General features: G+C 42.8%; 1 protein-coding gene across 9 annotated transcripts in view; it reads left to right on the top strand.

Moving 5' to 3' along the window:
* The window catches only part of DGKD (diacylglycerol kinase delta), a 64,101-nt gene that overhangs the window by 35,787 nt on the left and 12,210 nt on the right, over nucleotides 1-16,104 (top strand). For all 9 annotated transcript variants that reach the window (XR_009962334.1, XR_009962333.1, XM_062606438.1 and 6 more), the window contains 16 exons: nucleotides 467-629; nucleotides 2,638-2,746; nucleotides 3,512-3,651; nucleotides 4,369-4,453; nucleotides 4,990-5,084; nucleotides 5,184-5,283; nucleotides 5,431-5,704; nucleotides 7,601-7,762; nucleotides 8,549-8,677; nucleotides 9,648-9,744; nucleotides 10,670-10,780; nucleotides 11,532-11,628; nucleotides 12,380-12,487; nucleotides 13,088-13,201; nucleotides 13,601-13,735; nucleotides 15,808-15,959. Coding sequence is in view for 7 of the 9 variants with exons in the window: in XM_062606438.1 (XP_062462422.1) it covers nucleotides 467-629; nucleotides 2,638-2,746; nucleotides 3,512-3,651; nucleotides 4,369-4,453; nucleotides 4,990-5,084; nucleotides 5,184-5,283; nucleotides 5,431-5,704; nucleotides 7,601-7,762; nucleotides 8,549-8,677; nucleotides 9,648-9,744; nucleotides 10,670-10,780; nucleotides 11,532-11,628; nucleotides 12,380-12,487; nucleotides 13,088-13,201; nucleotides 13,601-13,735; nucleotides 15,808-15,959 (2,071 nt within the window). In the remaining 2 variants the exon portion in view is untranslated. The remainder of the gene's footprint in view (nucleotides 1-466; nucleotides 630-2,637; nucleotides 2,747-3,511; nucleotides 3,652-4,368; nucleotides 4,454-4,989; nucleotides 5,085-5,183; nucleotides 5,284-5,430; nucleotides 5,705-7,600; nucleotides 7,763-8,548; nucleotides 8,678-9,647; nucleotides 9,745-10,669; nucleotides 10,781-11,531; nucleotides 11,629-12,379; nucleotides 12,488-13,087; nucleotides 13,202-13,600; nucleotides 13,736-15,807; nucleotides 15,960-16,104) is intronic.

Raw genomic sequence — 16,104 nt, forward strand, 5'->3', positions numbered from 1 at the left:
CTAACAGTATTAATAGCAGATTATCTCAACTGAAAATTCTGTTTTGGTGTTGCTGAAATTCCAAACTGGAAGACATTGCTGAAGTATGGCAGTGAACTGTTTGCTTTTGGTTTTATTTGCTTTATTACCCTGTAACATCAGTATTTGCTGAAATGCAGCTGTTAAAATTTATTGAGAACAGTTATATTGCAGAAGCAGCTCAGGAACATTGGAAAAGCTGAAAATTCTGGCATATTGCTAGGAGATAAGCATAATATTTGGCAGCATGAGGTGTGGTTTGTGCTGGATTCAGGGCTCTGCACATTTTGCACCTACCCAGTGAGTGCCATAAGCACAAGAAAAGTATTAGCTTCTTCATAGCTGTGCTGGGGTCTGGGGTCTTGTTTTCTCTCTTCATCTCCATGGGGCAGCTTTACATCTCTTGGTTTTTCCTCCCTCCTCCCTTCCCTTTTTTCCCCTCCAACAGGTTTCTGGAAAGCTACTTGTCCCCCTTCTTGCACAAGCCCTTTGTTAGTATTTGTCAACTCAAAAAGTGGAGACAACCAAGGTGTAAAATTTCTACGAAGATTCAAACAGCTACTGAATCCAGCCCAAGTCTTTGACCTCATGAATGGTGGACCTCACCTTGGGTAAGCAGATACCGTATGGAAGTACCCATTCCTTGTAAGCACCAGAAAAGTACAAGTGATTCATTTTATTGTGAACTCGTCCACAAACACAGCAAGGAACCTATTTCTCAGAGCAGACTGAACACATGAAGTTTGGAGGGGTTTTCCCCTCTCTCTGTTTAGTGTTATTGGTTAGCTAAAGCCAAAAATGTTGTTGAAAAAGGTTATTATTTCCATCCATCAGTAACAGCAGGACAGCTTGAGGAGGTTTGGGGGAATTCCAGAAACACTCCCCTGGAAGAAGACCAAGCATGGAAAGCTTGAATCCAGAAGAAAACTTGTCAGCAGACAGACTTGTAACAGGCATCCTTGTGTACTGTTAATGAGAGAGAACTTAAATCGGGTGAACAGATGTCATGGGTAGCAAATGAATATTGTTAAAATGAGATTTATCCAGAGATAACTTACCTAGGAAGCCTGGGAAGTATGTGGTAATGATATTGGAGAAACATCATTCATGAGTGCTTTTGATAAAGTTGGTTCTGTCCTGGGATATAGATGACATTTCAGTCTTATTTGCCAGCTTACACTAGAATATCTATGGATTAAAAAAAAAGTGAGCACTGTGGAATAAATTCCTTGAAGGTATTTCTGCAACTCAGTTTAAAAAGAGACAAAAAGTTTGCTCTCTAGTTTGCCCCCTTCCAAATAGTTCTCGGTTGCTTCGTATTTGAGTAAATTTTATCATGAGCGGGTGCTTCTTACACTAGGTGAATTTCCTTCAGATTTGTCTAAATGTGGCTCAGAGTCTGTGGCTGAGACCTGTAGATGCAGGGTGTTAAATCTAGGATGTCCACCCTGGATGAGTGATCACTAGGTTCTGCTCTTCTCAGAACTGTTGTGGTTTCTTGCTATAGTACATTGCAAAACACTGGCCTTTAAAACCATACTGTCCAGGGGATGTGTTTGGCTGATAAATAATTTACAGAAACCTTTTAAGTAATCTTTTTCTTCTCCCCAGTTGGGCTGACTGTATAGAGGAATTTTGCTTTTAAGCAGAAGAGAAGGCAAGAGAGGGAATCAATTTTCTCAAGCTGTGGTACACACTTCTAATGGATGCTTTCTTAAAAAGGAAGTGATGGTACAGGGTAAAGGCTGCTGCTTGATGATTTAAATAATCTCAGCTGTTGCCAGTTAAACTATACCATAAGATGTCATCCTGACAGCCATTTTTTATGTGTCAGCAATGCCTAAAGAAATAAGGATTTCCATGCACTGTAGCAAATCCTGTTTACGTAGTAATAAATCTACAAAACCAAAATAAAAGCAGGCAGTAGTTCTGGAACATATTAACATATTCAGTAAGAAGCACAGTTTCAAACAGCTTAAGAGGAGGTGGTTTTTAATATTCTGGGAAGGGTGAATAGAGAAATTCACACTTTTCTTGCTGGTGAGTTATTTGCCTGCCTGTGGGACAGACAAGGCACCAGACCACTGAGTTATGTTGCTTTCCCAGAAGAGGGACTAAAGCTTGTGAGACTTCACAGCCTCTTACAGTTGTTTGCTTATTGAATGACTGCACAAAGTTCCCACTCTTCAAACTTTGCTTTAACTTGTGTGGCCTTAAGTGCAAAGGCAGTGACATCAGAGCACTCCAAACAGTGACAAATAACTAGTGTTAGGTTGAACACAACAAATATGCAGAGAAGAATTAATTCTGTGGAAAATCAGCTATCACATGCTTGTTTCCTCTTCTGTTCAGACAAAAGTGCCTTGCTTTAGTAGAAGAGTGTGTCTGGGACATATTTCTTTAGTGAATAGCCATTGTAAATCCTTACTGTATTTATAATTCCTTATTTATAATAATTCTAACTAATTGTAATCTGACAGTGGCCCATATTTATTGCGACATCAGAGCCTACTTTAAGCAGATCTGCTGTATTTATTACCTAGATTGGAATTGTTTGTCATTTCTTTCTGTAACAGCAATTGTTCTTCCCTCTTGCTTTTTTCTTTCCCTTCTCCATAGTTTGCGCTTATTCCAGAAATTTGACACTTTCCGGATTCTAGTTTGCGGTGGGGACGGAAGTGTTGGCTGGGTTCTCTCCGAAATTGATAGCCTCAATCTTCACAAGCAGGTACCTGCCCAAAGAGCTTGACTGGATGAAGGACTGAAGTAGTTTCAACAGCATAGGTTGAAGAGAACTTTCTTTGATTGTACAGATGTAGTTTGCCCCAGGACTGAAGCTGCTGAAAGCTCACCACAGCAGTGCTCTTGCAGTAGTTCCCTGCAAGAAGTAGTGCTGGACTAATTCATTATTCCTATCTCCAGTGCTCCTCCACAACTCCCTCTTACATGATCCAACTTTTGGAGTAGCTCTGAGTTACTCCTGCTCCATTGCCAGCAGAGACTTGCACTTGGAGAGGGCTGCAGTTAGTAAACTGAGAGTTCCACAAGATGCTCCTCATCTGTTCCCTTTAATTGTCTGGTGTAGTTTCTGAGTCTTAGGATAGACAGAAACTTCACTGGAGTAGAGGTATCATACAATGTTTAGTTAGTTTCCATTTGTCTTGGGAGACGTCTATGCTGATTTTACAGAAGAAGCAATAGCACCGCCTGGTGGTTAGCTAGTACGTCTGCAGAAGGGGTTACTTTTAGCAAGGTGCTCCTCGACATGGTAGCTGTAATACACTTCTCTCTCAACTAACAACTTGAGGAAATTTTTCCTTACTTGCCTGCTCTTCTGGCTGTTTTCCCCGTACAGTTACTTTCTCCTCACCCTGGGACTAGCTGTTTCTCAATGACTGGTCTGTGTAAAGAATCAGTCATGTTACTTGTGGCTGTTTGTGGCTTGTGTGTTCCCATTTGAATATCAGTTTTTCTTTCCTTTTCTCTAATGCAGTGCCAGCTGGGAGTGCTACCCTTGGGAACAGGGAATGACCTTGCTCGTGTGTTAGGCTGGGGCTCTGCCTGTGATGATGATACCCAGCTCCCACAGATCCTGGAGAAGCTGGAGAGGGCCAGTACCAAAATGCTGGACAGGTGGGTAACCGTCACTAGTGCCCTCAGGAGTGGTGTGAAAATACCCTTCCAGTATAACTGCACAGTTCTTGATTTTGCCCACCTGCTGGACTTCTTATTAATGCCAGTTAATGTTTCTTCTTCCCTGTCCCCCTCTAGCAACAAGAGGTAGTCTGGTTTTCTGTGTCAGTGCTGCAGAATAGCAATGAGTAAAGCTGTCTGATGTCCAGTGTCCTCTTTTGAGTTCCAGAGTTCTCATCAGTTGATTCTGTTAGCCTTACAGTCATGGTTTATTTTCTTTAAGCTATTTTTTGTGATAAATTTGAACCAATTTATCTTGAGTTTGGCCTAGAGATGAAAGCTGGATGCAGTAATTGACATATTTACCCCTAGTATTAATATTGCTTATGTATGTTTCTACATTTAAAAATGCTTCTTGTCATTAGAGTCGCATCTTGGCATCTGTTATGTTGTAATGCCCATATTTCTGTGAGAGAGGGAGGAAGTATAGAAAAGTTCCTTGTGCTGTAGCAGACTTGCTCATGGTGTTATCCTTCCCTCTTCTGCCAGTTCAGCCTCTCTGCAGTTCCATTGCACCCCTGTGGCTTCCTTACATCAATCATGCCCTAGCCAAAGTGCAGTTTGTTCTGCTTTGTGGTTCTAACCTGTTACGTGCTTTGGATAAAGGAAGAAATTATCTGCCTTGTACTGACAAGTATGATGCCTCCTTTTCAATAGGTGGAGCATCATGGTTTATGAAACCAAACTCCCCCGCCAGGCCTCCACTTCTACAGTCACTGAAGATTTCAGTGAGGATTCTGAGGTACGTCATGAGATGCAGAGGGCAGCGGACTGTGAGCAGCAGCCTCAGAACAGACAAGATAGGAGGCAATGTTGAGCTCAAATGGAGCGGGCCTGAGCCATGACTTGGGTGTAGCAGGAGCTACAAAGACCTGGGAGCTTTAAGTTAATGAAATATTATGGAGAAGGATGGAGGCTGGGTCACTAGAGTCAACAACTGTAATGAGGGATGAGAAGAAGATGCTTTAGAAGAGGACAGAGAGGAAACAATTGACTTTTATTTGCTGTCATGACATGAAGTTGTTGAAATTGTGAAAAGCTGTGTAGGAGTCATAAAAAAATAGTTTTAGATTCACAGTTGATCAGAGACTTTAAGAACTGTGCTGATGATGATTTCTAGGTTCAGAATTAGTTTCTTCATCGGATTCAGGACTGAGACCTGAACAACAGAACTTCTCCAGGGCAAAAGAACCTGTAGAAGGATGGCTACTCTCTGGGAAGCCAGGGTTACACAGCATATGTTGTAATGTTGGGTGGCTTTTTTCTGCCTGTCACCAGGTGCAGAAGATTCTCTTCTATGAAGATTCTGTGGCTGCTCATTTGTCCAAAATTTTGACGTCTGACCAACACTCAGTGGTCATCTCCTCAGCCAAGTGAGTACTGAGAGGACAACTGCTCTAAGTGAAAGTTGCACTCTGAAAATCCTCAGACAATCCTTGTGTGGCTTTGTTTTCACTACCTTCTTTGTCTAGGGTGCTTTGTGAGACAGTGAAGGATTTTGTGGCTCGAGTAGGGAAAGCCTATGAGAAGGCAACAGAGAGCTCAGAGGAATCAGAGGTCATGGCCAGGAAGGTAAGCTTGGAAAAATTGTTTTCTACTTCTGAAGTGAAAAACTGCTCTTTTCAGAGAACCAGGACAGCAACAGTTCAGCAAGCCCTAAAAGAATGAGCTACCCAGTCTACTGTTAGTTATATACAAATGTTGTTGTTCTCCTTGTAGTGCTCTGTCTTGAAGGAGAAGCTCGACTCATTGCTGAAGACATTGAATGATGAATCTCAAGCATCTTCATCTCTGCCAAACCCTCCTCCCACTATTGCAGAGGAAACCGAAGACGGTGATGGATCAGGCAGTGCTTGTGATTCTTCTAGCGACCGGTCAGTGGGCTCGTCATGTACTGCACGCCCCCAGATATTTCGTCCCAGAGAACAGCTCATGTTGAGAGCCAACAGCTTGAAAAAAGCCATTCGTCAGATAATAGAGCATGCAGAAAAAGGTAACCTGTTAGGAGTTCTGCTTGTGGCTTGTTACAGGCTCTTGAAAAGTATACGTTTCCTTTATTCCATAGTGGAGTTATGTTCTTAATTAAAGACAGGTTTCCTGAGCTACAGAAGCTATTCAGAAAGACTGGCTATTTGATTTCAGTATCATCTCTGCCAAGCCCACCTGTTTGAAACATTGCTTGGTAAATGAGCCCAAGTGTTAAAAGTGGTAAATGAGTCAAATGAGTTCCAGATACCTTGTCTCCCATTGGGCTGGTTTAGGAAGTTACTACCCTCCCGCACTCTGTTCATTTGCATTTCCTGCCTGTTCCCACCCATACCACAACTGTGTCAGCACAACTGTTTGTGTGGCCTTGCCCTAAAACAGATCTGAAAATACTTAGAAAGAAAGTATTTTAAATATTTTAGCTTGGATTGTTTCAGAAATCTTTTTATATTAGAGCCCAGCAAGACAGTGCAATGGTACAGTGGTACAACTGCAGGAGAGGGCAGGAACTTCTTAAACTAGCATTGTAACTGGGGAAATGTTTTAATACTGCACCTTGAGGCAAATCAGTTCTGTTCCAGTGTTAACTTCCTAGGCAGGTGACCCTTTTCTCCACATCTTGACCCTTATCTCTCTCCAGCCCACTCATACACATAACTCAGAGTTCCATTTCCTTTGAAAGGCATCAGTCTCCCAGATGTTAGTCATAAACTCAGTGGTTTAACTTAGACCAAAGGAAGTACTTAACAGCTTATACTGTAGACAAAAGCATTGAATTTGCAGATGTGACGTCAATGCACACCTAAATGTGCACTGTAAGCAGCTGTGTAGTAAGTTACACAGAATTGTAATATTGCTTGGATTTCCAACATTGCAATATTGCATACAACCTATCCTGAAGGTGAAGTTATATAAGATGATGGAAGTAGAGCGGACAGCCTGCTTGGAAGTAGAGCAGACAGCTTGCTTCTGATGAAGTGGAGGTCTTGACGTCACTGCAGTCCCAGTTTACTGCTGCTTACCTTACGCCAATTTGATGTTCTTTTAGGGCTCAACCAATTTGCTTAATCCAGCAAGAAGAGTTGTTATTTCTGATGGGCTTGGATTACCTTGTGGATAGTTTTGATAAACTCCAGAGTCAGCACAAGGGAGGGGAAGAGACTGAAAGAAGCCAGGCTTGTCTTCCTGCAGGGGCAGTGAGCTAGCAGATCAGCTCAGGGCTGTACCTGGTGAGGGGTTGCTGGAGAGGAAAGTGTGTTGATTGCATGCAAAGGAAGTTTGATTTCTTTAGGCAACATACTGGCATTTAATTCTTACCAGTTTTTAGGCAAACTCCAGTTACATTTCAAGTGTATTTGTTCAACTTCTCCAAACTGTTTTTCTCCTTCCAAAGTATTTAATTCAGTTCTTTGCTTTGTATTGCTTTCTACCAACTGCTGTTTTCTTCCCCCGACTATGTGTGTCTAATTGCTCTTTTCAAGTGGCTTATCCTATTGCCCCAGTACAGATTAAGCAAACAGAAAAATCATTAATCATTTAATATCCATCTGGTTAGAACTTCTGGCAACATTTAAATGCAGGTAAATAGAAGCCTATCACCTGTAGCACGCTTTACATCTCGGGAAGCCTGAGTACATGTAGCATCAAAGGTAGACGCTTCTGTTTAGAACCTCATTGCTAAAGAGATCAGCAAAGAAAACAGCAGGCTAAGCCAGCCCCATTTCGAAAGCTTTCCAGAGCAGAGCTTAGTTGAGGCAAATTATATAGGAAAGCTTTTTGTTATTTCTGTTCTTTCTTTTAAGGAATCGAGGCCTTTAGAGTTCCATCCTATTGTTATTTACATCAGTGGGAGATGTTCCTTGCTAGAAGAGCTGTGGGGCACTCACTTTCTCTCTCCTTACAGCTGTAGATGAGCAGAATGCCCAGACCCAGGAGCAAGAAGGCTTCCTCCTTAGCCTCTCAGCCTCTGAAGAGGGCAGGGAGCTGAGGAATGAGGATAAGATCTCCTTGCAGTCCTCCCACAGCAGCAGCTATGGAGTGTCCAAAGGGAGGAGCCAGCAGAAAGGTACTGCTCTGGGGCTGCCACCATGCGGATCTTGCCTGTGAATCGCAATTCTGTTAGTTGTAAAAAGTGAGGGAGGTGTTATGTGTATCACCTTCCAAGTTCTGTTTTTTCTCTAATTTTTGAATGATTGCCCTTCAGGTGCCAGGCCTTGCACATTTCTAGGCTCTAGCCTGTGCATAATAGACCCCACTTTTCACTACATCTCTGATGGCTGTTCTGTGAACTTAGCATATGGAGCCTAGGATTCAGAAATTTTCTTGCACCTTAGCCAATAATCTGGGTTCTCTTGGCTTTCAGTGCTTGGACAGGATTGGCCTTGAGATTTTTCATGTCATTTACTTGATGACATTTCCCTGTAAGCCTCTGACATCATTTGCAGATGACAAGAGACCAGAAGCCAATTTGCTTTAATAACTGTATTATGTGAGTAATTTATTAGAGCTCCCTGATCACTGCAGATTTATTTTGAACTTATCTGAGTATTGACTGGAAGCTAAATACTCTGTCTGTTGTACTGCTGGCACCAGCTTTTTCTCATCTCTATTTCTAATATTGAATGTGGCATTTTGGTACTTCTTGTCTGTGAGCTTTTCTTGCTGCACATGTGCCACATCTCTTCCTTCTAATGACTGATTCTGTCAGCTTTTTGTTTTATGGTGGCTGCTGCAGTGTTTTGTTGTTGTGTGCTTCCTAACCCAGCCTTGCTGCTTGGGCTGTGCTGCTGTGTGCTGGTCTGAATCACAGTGTTATGTTTGTCTATAGCCATGTTTGTGTTGTGTTTTACAGCATCCAAGTCTCCTTGTGAAAGACTAATAAACAAAGGAAGTTTGTCACTGGGCAGCTCTGCATCTCTTCCTCCCCAGACAGGAAACCGAGACAACTTGCCCATGCTCAACACAAAAATTCTCTACCCAAGTAAGTGTAACACCCACCACTTCCCACTGAGGCAGCCAACTAGGGTACGAGTGACAGCAGCACAGGCTTCAGTCTCCACATGGAAGCATGAAATTGACCTGCCTGATGTCCTTTTGTGCACGGTCAGATTAAAGAGAAATTCATTGCTGGATAACTTTCCACTAGGGCTGAAAACTGGAGACTTGGAGGGAGCTGTAGCTCTTTCCAGTTTGCAGCTGAGACCTAGACACAGATGTGCAGTGGCAGAGTTTAGATGCCAATTACAAGGAGGTACTGAGCTCAGTAACCTTGAGAACACTGGTACAATGCTGCTGAGAGGTAGCTGAAGAGTGGCAGCCACAGACTGAGAGGAGCAGTCCCTTCATGTGAAGGCTGAAGTCACTGGAGGTGCACAGACCCATCAGAATTCAAACCTCCCACATCTTGTTTAGCAGCTTCTCCCCATCACTGGTACTGTCCTTCTGCTTCTTCCCCCGTATTACTTGTTCAAATAGTTTCTTCTGGAGGAAGGTTGTTTCCTTTCTCTTTAACAAATCTACTGTCTCTGTGTCACCAGCTAATCATTTAAGAAACAGGAGGCAGTAATTATTGAGCAACTTGGAGAATAACTTGAGTCCTACTCTGTCTTTCCTCATTGAAGCAAGGATGTTGCATGTGTTACCCTGGAACAAAAAGGCTGATGCAGTGAATACAATCCTATTTCCCATTTTCATGTGTCTGTTACAGCTGTGCTGCTGGCCTTAGGTGATATCATGTCAATCAAAACCCCTGCAGGTGGCCTCAGAAACCCTTCTCCTTATTGAGAGAGCTAAGCCTTCTGTAGTGGAAGAAAGCGCTATTGCTATTTGCTTTCCACAGTGAACAACGAGAGTTAATATGTTCTGCTCTGTTGTCTTGTCTCTGAGATGGAAGTTACCTGTTTTCTGCTTATTATTAATCATGCTCTTCCCTGTGGTCAATATTCCTACAGATATCCGAGCTGGTATGTCTGGTTCTTTGCCTGGGAGCTCTGTCATCAGCCGGTTGTTGATCCATGCTGATCCCTTTAACTCTGAGCCTGAAAACCTGTGAGTATGGCCAGGAGGCTGAAGGGGAAGAGTGGGTATTTCTAAATGGACCTCAGCACAGCAGCAGATTAGTTTATAGAGCTAAATAATGGGCTGCAGCAGCCCAGAGTTACGTGAATGAATTCATATGCTGAGTGCCTGTGAGAGTCAGTACATGCAATTATATACGTGTGGTTATACGTTACGCATTTTTTAGGGTTTAGGAGAGAATGAGATCTAGATCAGCCTTCTCCCTAGACTCAGAGATGAGTCTGGCTTCTAGTTAGTAAACAGGAGCCTGTGGGGAAATCACTACCCTTACAGCATGAAGGTCCAAGAAGGGTCATGGGCATGCAGTTATAGGGGAGGCAGGTCGGAAATACCGTGTGAAGACTTTCTCAGGCTCTTTCTGCTAAACTGTTTACCAGTAAAACCCCAGTGATACAGTGACTTTTAAATTTTTTTACATGGGGTTCAGTGCCCCTGAGACGAATGGCTGACACATTTGAGCTCATTTGTCAGGCTTTCTGTAGGTAACACCTAATATATATGTGTGTGTGCGTGTGTATGTATAGGCGCAATTAGCATTGCTAATGTTTCATGACACCTTTTGCACAATGCAGTCACCAGCTCTTTGTAAATGAAGTGTAGGCTTCTGAGTTTCTGTGGCAAGAGGAGAATTCCTGTGCAAATCCTGGCAATGGAGCCTTACAGACAGAGGCTGCAGGCCAGGAACCTCTGCTCATCAGTAGCTACTTCTATGGTATTCCTTGTGGATTTTAGGCATTTCTCCAGCAGTGCTTATCAGAGCGTGTTGGCATACAGTGTTCTTCTTCTTCACCTTTTTATGCAAAAGAATTATGAGGTGGCTAAAGGAGGTGTGTGAGCTGTATACCAAATGGTACATAGACTTACAAATGGGAGCTTTTGTTCTTTTGTTTTGCAGTGAATGTTACACAGAGAAGTGTGTCATGAATAATTATTTTGGAATTGGTCTGGATGCAAAGATTTCTTTGGACTTCAACAACAAACGTGACGAACACCCAGAGAAATGCAGGTGGGTTTGGCTTTGGCTGACCTTTGGGCACTGCCAAAAGTGACTGAAACCACTTTATGCGTGGTTTTGAAGCAGATTGTGTACAAGTGTGTTCAATTAGCTATATTCTGTGATTGTCATTCTTGTCTGCATAATCCTCCTTTAAGGCTTAAAATCATGAGGGAGGAGATAAGTTACTGATTTGTTACTGATTCATTATGCTATTGTGGCTAGTATAAGATCTTTGAGTAGCTACATTGGTGTGGATATAGTGCATTGGTTCTGTTCATGATCTCACAGATTTTACTACTGGGCTTGCTGTTTACCTGTGAAAGAAGCACATCTCAGCTCTAACTGCTGTGGAGGCTGATTTTGGCTTGATCCTAACTTAATATAAACATCAGGTTTTGGCTTTTTGAATACCTGGGATGCTTTATGTGTGATTGATACATTTGCTATACTTGAACTGGTACAGCAAAATGCTGTTGATGTCCTGGTATATGAGATAATTAACAGGTTCTGTACCCAGGGAATCTGTGTGTCTTTCTGGTAGCGTGTGTTACTCGGTTATCCTCAGTTCCTATCATTAATTTAAAGGGGAGTAGTTTTCTAGCACAAGCAATGACCATGTTGAATGCTTGACCCGTTTGGAAGCAAAGCACCTCTGTGTTTTAAGATGTAGGAAATAGCATTTCTTTGTGTTTTATTTTTCCTTCTAAGTGAAAAGGTAAATGCCTGTGCTAACTTTTCCTCTTTTAATTTGGCCCCTTAGAAGTCGTACTAAAAACATGATGTGGTACGGAGTACTGGGTACCAAGGAGCTCCTACACAGAACATATAAAAATCTGGAGCAGAAAGTCTTACTGGAGGTGAGGAATTAGCATTCTCTTCTGTTCCTAAAACTGGGATGCCCTTCAAACACTTGGACTTTGGTGTAGTGATTCTGTTTGCTGACATTAGGGTATTTCTTCCTTGCCTGCCTGATACAATGTACTTGATGTATCTCACCCTGAGTTAGCTAAAAGTGGCTTCTTCTGATTCTGCAAGATAACTTGTATTCTCAGCCCATAAAGTGTCATTCTGCTGGAAAGTATTAGCTGTCCCCACTCAGTATTCAGCACAGGTAAGATTGTTACATGTGGTATCTTATGTGAATACATCATTTTAGATAGTAGGTGCAGTGTAAAGCTCTGAATGTAACTACTCTATAATGTGCACCAAACTAGAAAAGAAGTATTCTTGTATAGGCCATGTACAGCATAAAGAGGTAGCTTGTGGAAGAGACCCTTATCACAGCAGACTGCATAGGTGTTTCAGGACTTTCATTCCCCTTTCTTGAGGAATAAACCAAGAGACTTTGCCAAGCGTCTCATATGTGTCCTATTCCTGTTTGGCAAAAAGAAGCAACAGCATCTCTCTAAAATCCATGTCTGACAAAAGAGATGTGGTTCTTGAGACATGAGTGGATACATTCTACCCTGCTAAAGCAAGAGTAAACTGGAGAAAATTGAATTTATTACTAAGCTGTGCAGGCTCTTTTCTGTTCTTGGAGCATGTGCTCTGGCAGGGGGGGCTCTGTCCTGCTGTGTTGAGAGTAATGTTGCCTTCTTTTCTGTGCAGTGCGATGGGAGGCCAATCCCTTTGCCCAGTCTCCAGGGAATTGCTGTGCTCAACATTCCCAGCTATGCAGGAGGCACCAACTTCTGGGGGGGAACCAAGGAAGATGATGTGAGTATTATCTAAGGCAGTACGGGAAATGTTTCTACTTACTGTTGCTTTTGAAGGGACAGCCCCTGAGAGTAGTGCTTGGAAGAAGAGGGCAAGGGACCTGGGTGCACGTACTTTCTACGTGAAATGAGTAAGATACTGAAATCCAGTCTTCAGCAGCTTCACACCCAACAGGCTATAATGACTCAGAAAACAAACAAACAAAACCAGACCATTTGGACTTCCAGGAAGGTGCTTTAGATTCACCTTGTCCTCAGACTGCCTGAGTGGTAAAGTCCCTTGAAGGGAAATGGAGTTAGATCCAGTCATAAACGTATATTTGAGATGAAAAAGTGCCTAATATCATAAGAATAATGATTGCTTTGTGGCCTACAGCCTTTGTGTTTGAATTATACTTTAGCTGTCACTGGAAGCCTAGTGACAGTATTGGGGCTCCTGTTTCTCTCACTGCAGATCTTTACCCTCTAGCCTCAGCTATTAATTTTATACAGATTAAATAGTACAATTAAAAGCCACCCCCCAGATCTGCACAGAAAGGGGGTAAAGGTCTCCAACAGAGCTGTATATCAACTGAATTCTCTCTCTTTTTTATCTGGGTAGACATTTACAGCCCCCTCCTTTGATGACAAGATTTTGGAGGTGGTAGCAGTGTTTGGTAGCATGCAGATGGCAGTGTCACGGGTGATAAACCTACAGCATCATCGAATTGCACAGGTATCAATTGCTTTTGTTAGCTCTTGTCTCTCCCATAATCCATTTTGTGATATTTTTTCCAGTTTCAGTCAGTAAAGACCTCCTTTGTGCTCTCTCTGGTCCATGGAAACAGTGTCTACCAGGGCTGAAAATGAGCATGTTCAGAGGCAATTTGGGCACATAATTGTTTGCTAGCACTCATTTGGTAGGAGTTAGACCTGCAACTCAAGTACAGATTAGTCCAGACACACAGCAAATGCTCCCTGCTGCACAAGGGCAAGGCATGCCCTGCCACTCAGGCACATGTGCCTCTAGTAGCACCAAAGATACAGTACCTGGGGAAGTGATTTGAAAGAAAGAGAATGTCTCATGCTTTCGGAAAACCACATTTTAGAGCTTCTCTGATTCAATCATTTGCAGTGTCGGACAGTGAAGATAGTAATCCTTGGAGAAGAGGGAGTTCCTGTGCAAGTGGATGGAGAAGCCTGGATCCAGCCTCCAGGTTACATTTGGATTGTTCATAAGAACAGGGCACAAACCCTCACCCGAGACAGGGTAAGAGCAGCTTTGCATATACTGTGTAGTATAGACACGTTTCGATGGCATATACTCTCAGGGAGCATGGTGAGCTTATCTCTGTGAATCTAAGAAGTGTATTTTGCTACATCCCATAACGTTTTTTTTTTGAAAGAACATGGTTAAACTTGCATTCTCCACTTGGGAAATCACAGAAGTTAGGTTGTTTATGCAAGCTTATTTTGCTTCCTTGTCTAGGTACCTTGGGACATCATTTCTTAACACGCCTGCATGCTGTTTTTTCCACAGGATGCCTGCCTCACTGAGTACCATGGATTGTCTAGAGAAAACTGCTCATTGTTTTAATTTCTCATTATTGTTCAACATGTGGCTTATACCTCCTTGACCAAGTAAAGCACTGCCTTATGCCTTGTTCAGCAGCATGTGTCTGTCTCATGTCATAATTTTCAAATATATCTGATGAATACCAGCACATAAGGAAGTGTCCTAGTTGGTTTACTGTATTCCTGAATGGTGTAAAGCTAAAAGAAAGGATAAAGGCCTTGCTGTGTCACAGACAGGCTTTATAGTTCCTCACAGCTCTGTATATGAACAGTTTGTTTGATAGCAGCTGTTAATACTTTCCAGCATAACACCTCTTTACCCAGCTTCCAGAACAAATCAAAGTCCTCTACAAAGGACCTGCTGCCTAACATGAAAAGAGAGATCAATGATGAGGAAAAAAGGAAAGCAGTCTGATACAGGCCTGAGGCACATTGCCTGGCAGGAAGTTACAAGTATGGTGGTATGAAAAGAAAGCAAAGGTGGGCGTACAGAGCCCCTGTTATGGTAGGTCAGGGCAATACCCAAGACGCTTTGAGCTGGAAAAGGACATTTTGATCATACAATTACAGAATATTTTGGGTTGGAAGGGACCTTTAAATGTCAGTAAGTCCAACCTTCCTGCCATAAGCAGGGAAGTCCTGCTCAGAGCCCTGTCCAACCTGACCTTGAATGTTTCCAGGTTTGAGGCATCTACATCTGGGCAACCTGTTCCAGTGCTTCACCACCCTCATTGTAAAAAATGCCTTCCTTGTATCTAGCCTGAATTTACCCTCTGTTAGTTTAAAACCACTGCTCCTTGTCCTATCACCCCTTGATGTAAATATTGTGGGAGAGGGTGAGACAGGAATAGTGCACACAGTCTTTCCTGGAGAGAGTTTCTGCAGCATCACACGGAGACTTGGAGGGGGAGTGGCTGAAGGAGATAGCAGAGAGGAGAGACAGGATTCCTGCAGGAAAGGTGGGAGGGAGAAAAGGAGAGTCAAACTACATGTGGGTATGCTGGGAGAGGTGGAGTGAAGCACAAAGAGGTAGAGAGGACACGCAAGTCCTGTAGTGAGTGTGCTGTGTGTTAGGCCATCTGAAGACATGGCTATGATTGTGCCATCCCACTCCTCATTGCTTCCAAACCCAGTTTTGCAAGCATGGAGTTGCTGCTGAGGAAGAGGTTCCAGTATTGCAGAGCAGCATTCAGTTTTTGGCTTGATTGTGGGCTTATCTTTATTTTTCCTGCCATCCTTGAGATCACCATTGCATATGTAAATATATATATATATATATGCATATTCCAGCAATATTCCAGCAGGAATATCAGTAAGGGTGTAAGTGGGACAGGTCCTAGTTCTGATTTGAGCTGCTTCGCTCACCAGGGAGGCACAATTTACTTCTAGATAAAGAGGAGCCTTGAACATACTTAATTTCCAGCTCTGAGATGTCACAGTAATACTGACGTGTAGAGGTGATACAGCTACTCAAAGAAAAGGCTGCCACCAGTGGGGATTTGGTCGGTTTTGCTGGTCTGGCCCTTAGAATTGGCCTGCAATTTTGACTAGAATTGGCCTTAGGGAAAAGTTGAGCCAAGGCAAGCATGTGGCACGGAAAACTTCAGCCCAGACAGCTAGTTAGCAAAGTTATAAGTATCTGAATAACTGAGTCCTGCAATGAGAAGTGTCTATACCAGATCTACATGTTTTACAGGCATAGGCACAGCTATTGTTTTTTATAGGATATTTACAAGGTATCTTATAGTTTGCTTGCTGTGGTTTTAGGCATTTGAGAGTACCCTGAAGTCCTGGGAGGACAAACAGAAGTGTGAGTTGTCCCGACCCTCCTCTTTCTCTCTGCAACCAGAGATCATGTCCGAAGAAGAATCCACCCAGATCAACCAGTTTGGTCAAGCTGCAGGTGCTCTGATCCACAGGTAGGACTCAATTTGCTTTTGGTGAACAGAGCCCTCCTTTGGTGCCTGAAGTTTTTTCCTAGTCCCTTCTCCTGGAGATATTTCTGTTCACTCTTCTGTAGTGCTGGTCCATGTCACTGCACGTAGTAGCATCATTCATTGTGCA

Source organism: Pezoporus occidentalis, unplaced genomic scaffold (genome assembly GCF_034315485.1).
Source record: "Pezoporus occidentalis ecotype Australia unplaced genomic scaffold, CSIRO_AGI_Poc_V1 ctg97, whole genome shotgun sequence".
NCBI classification, from domain to species: domain Eukaryota; kingdom Metazoa; phylum Chordata; class Aves; order Psittaciformes; family Psittacidae; genus Pezoporus; species Pezoporus occidentalis.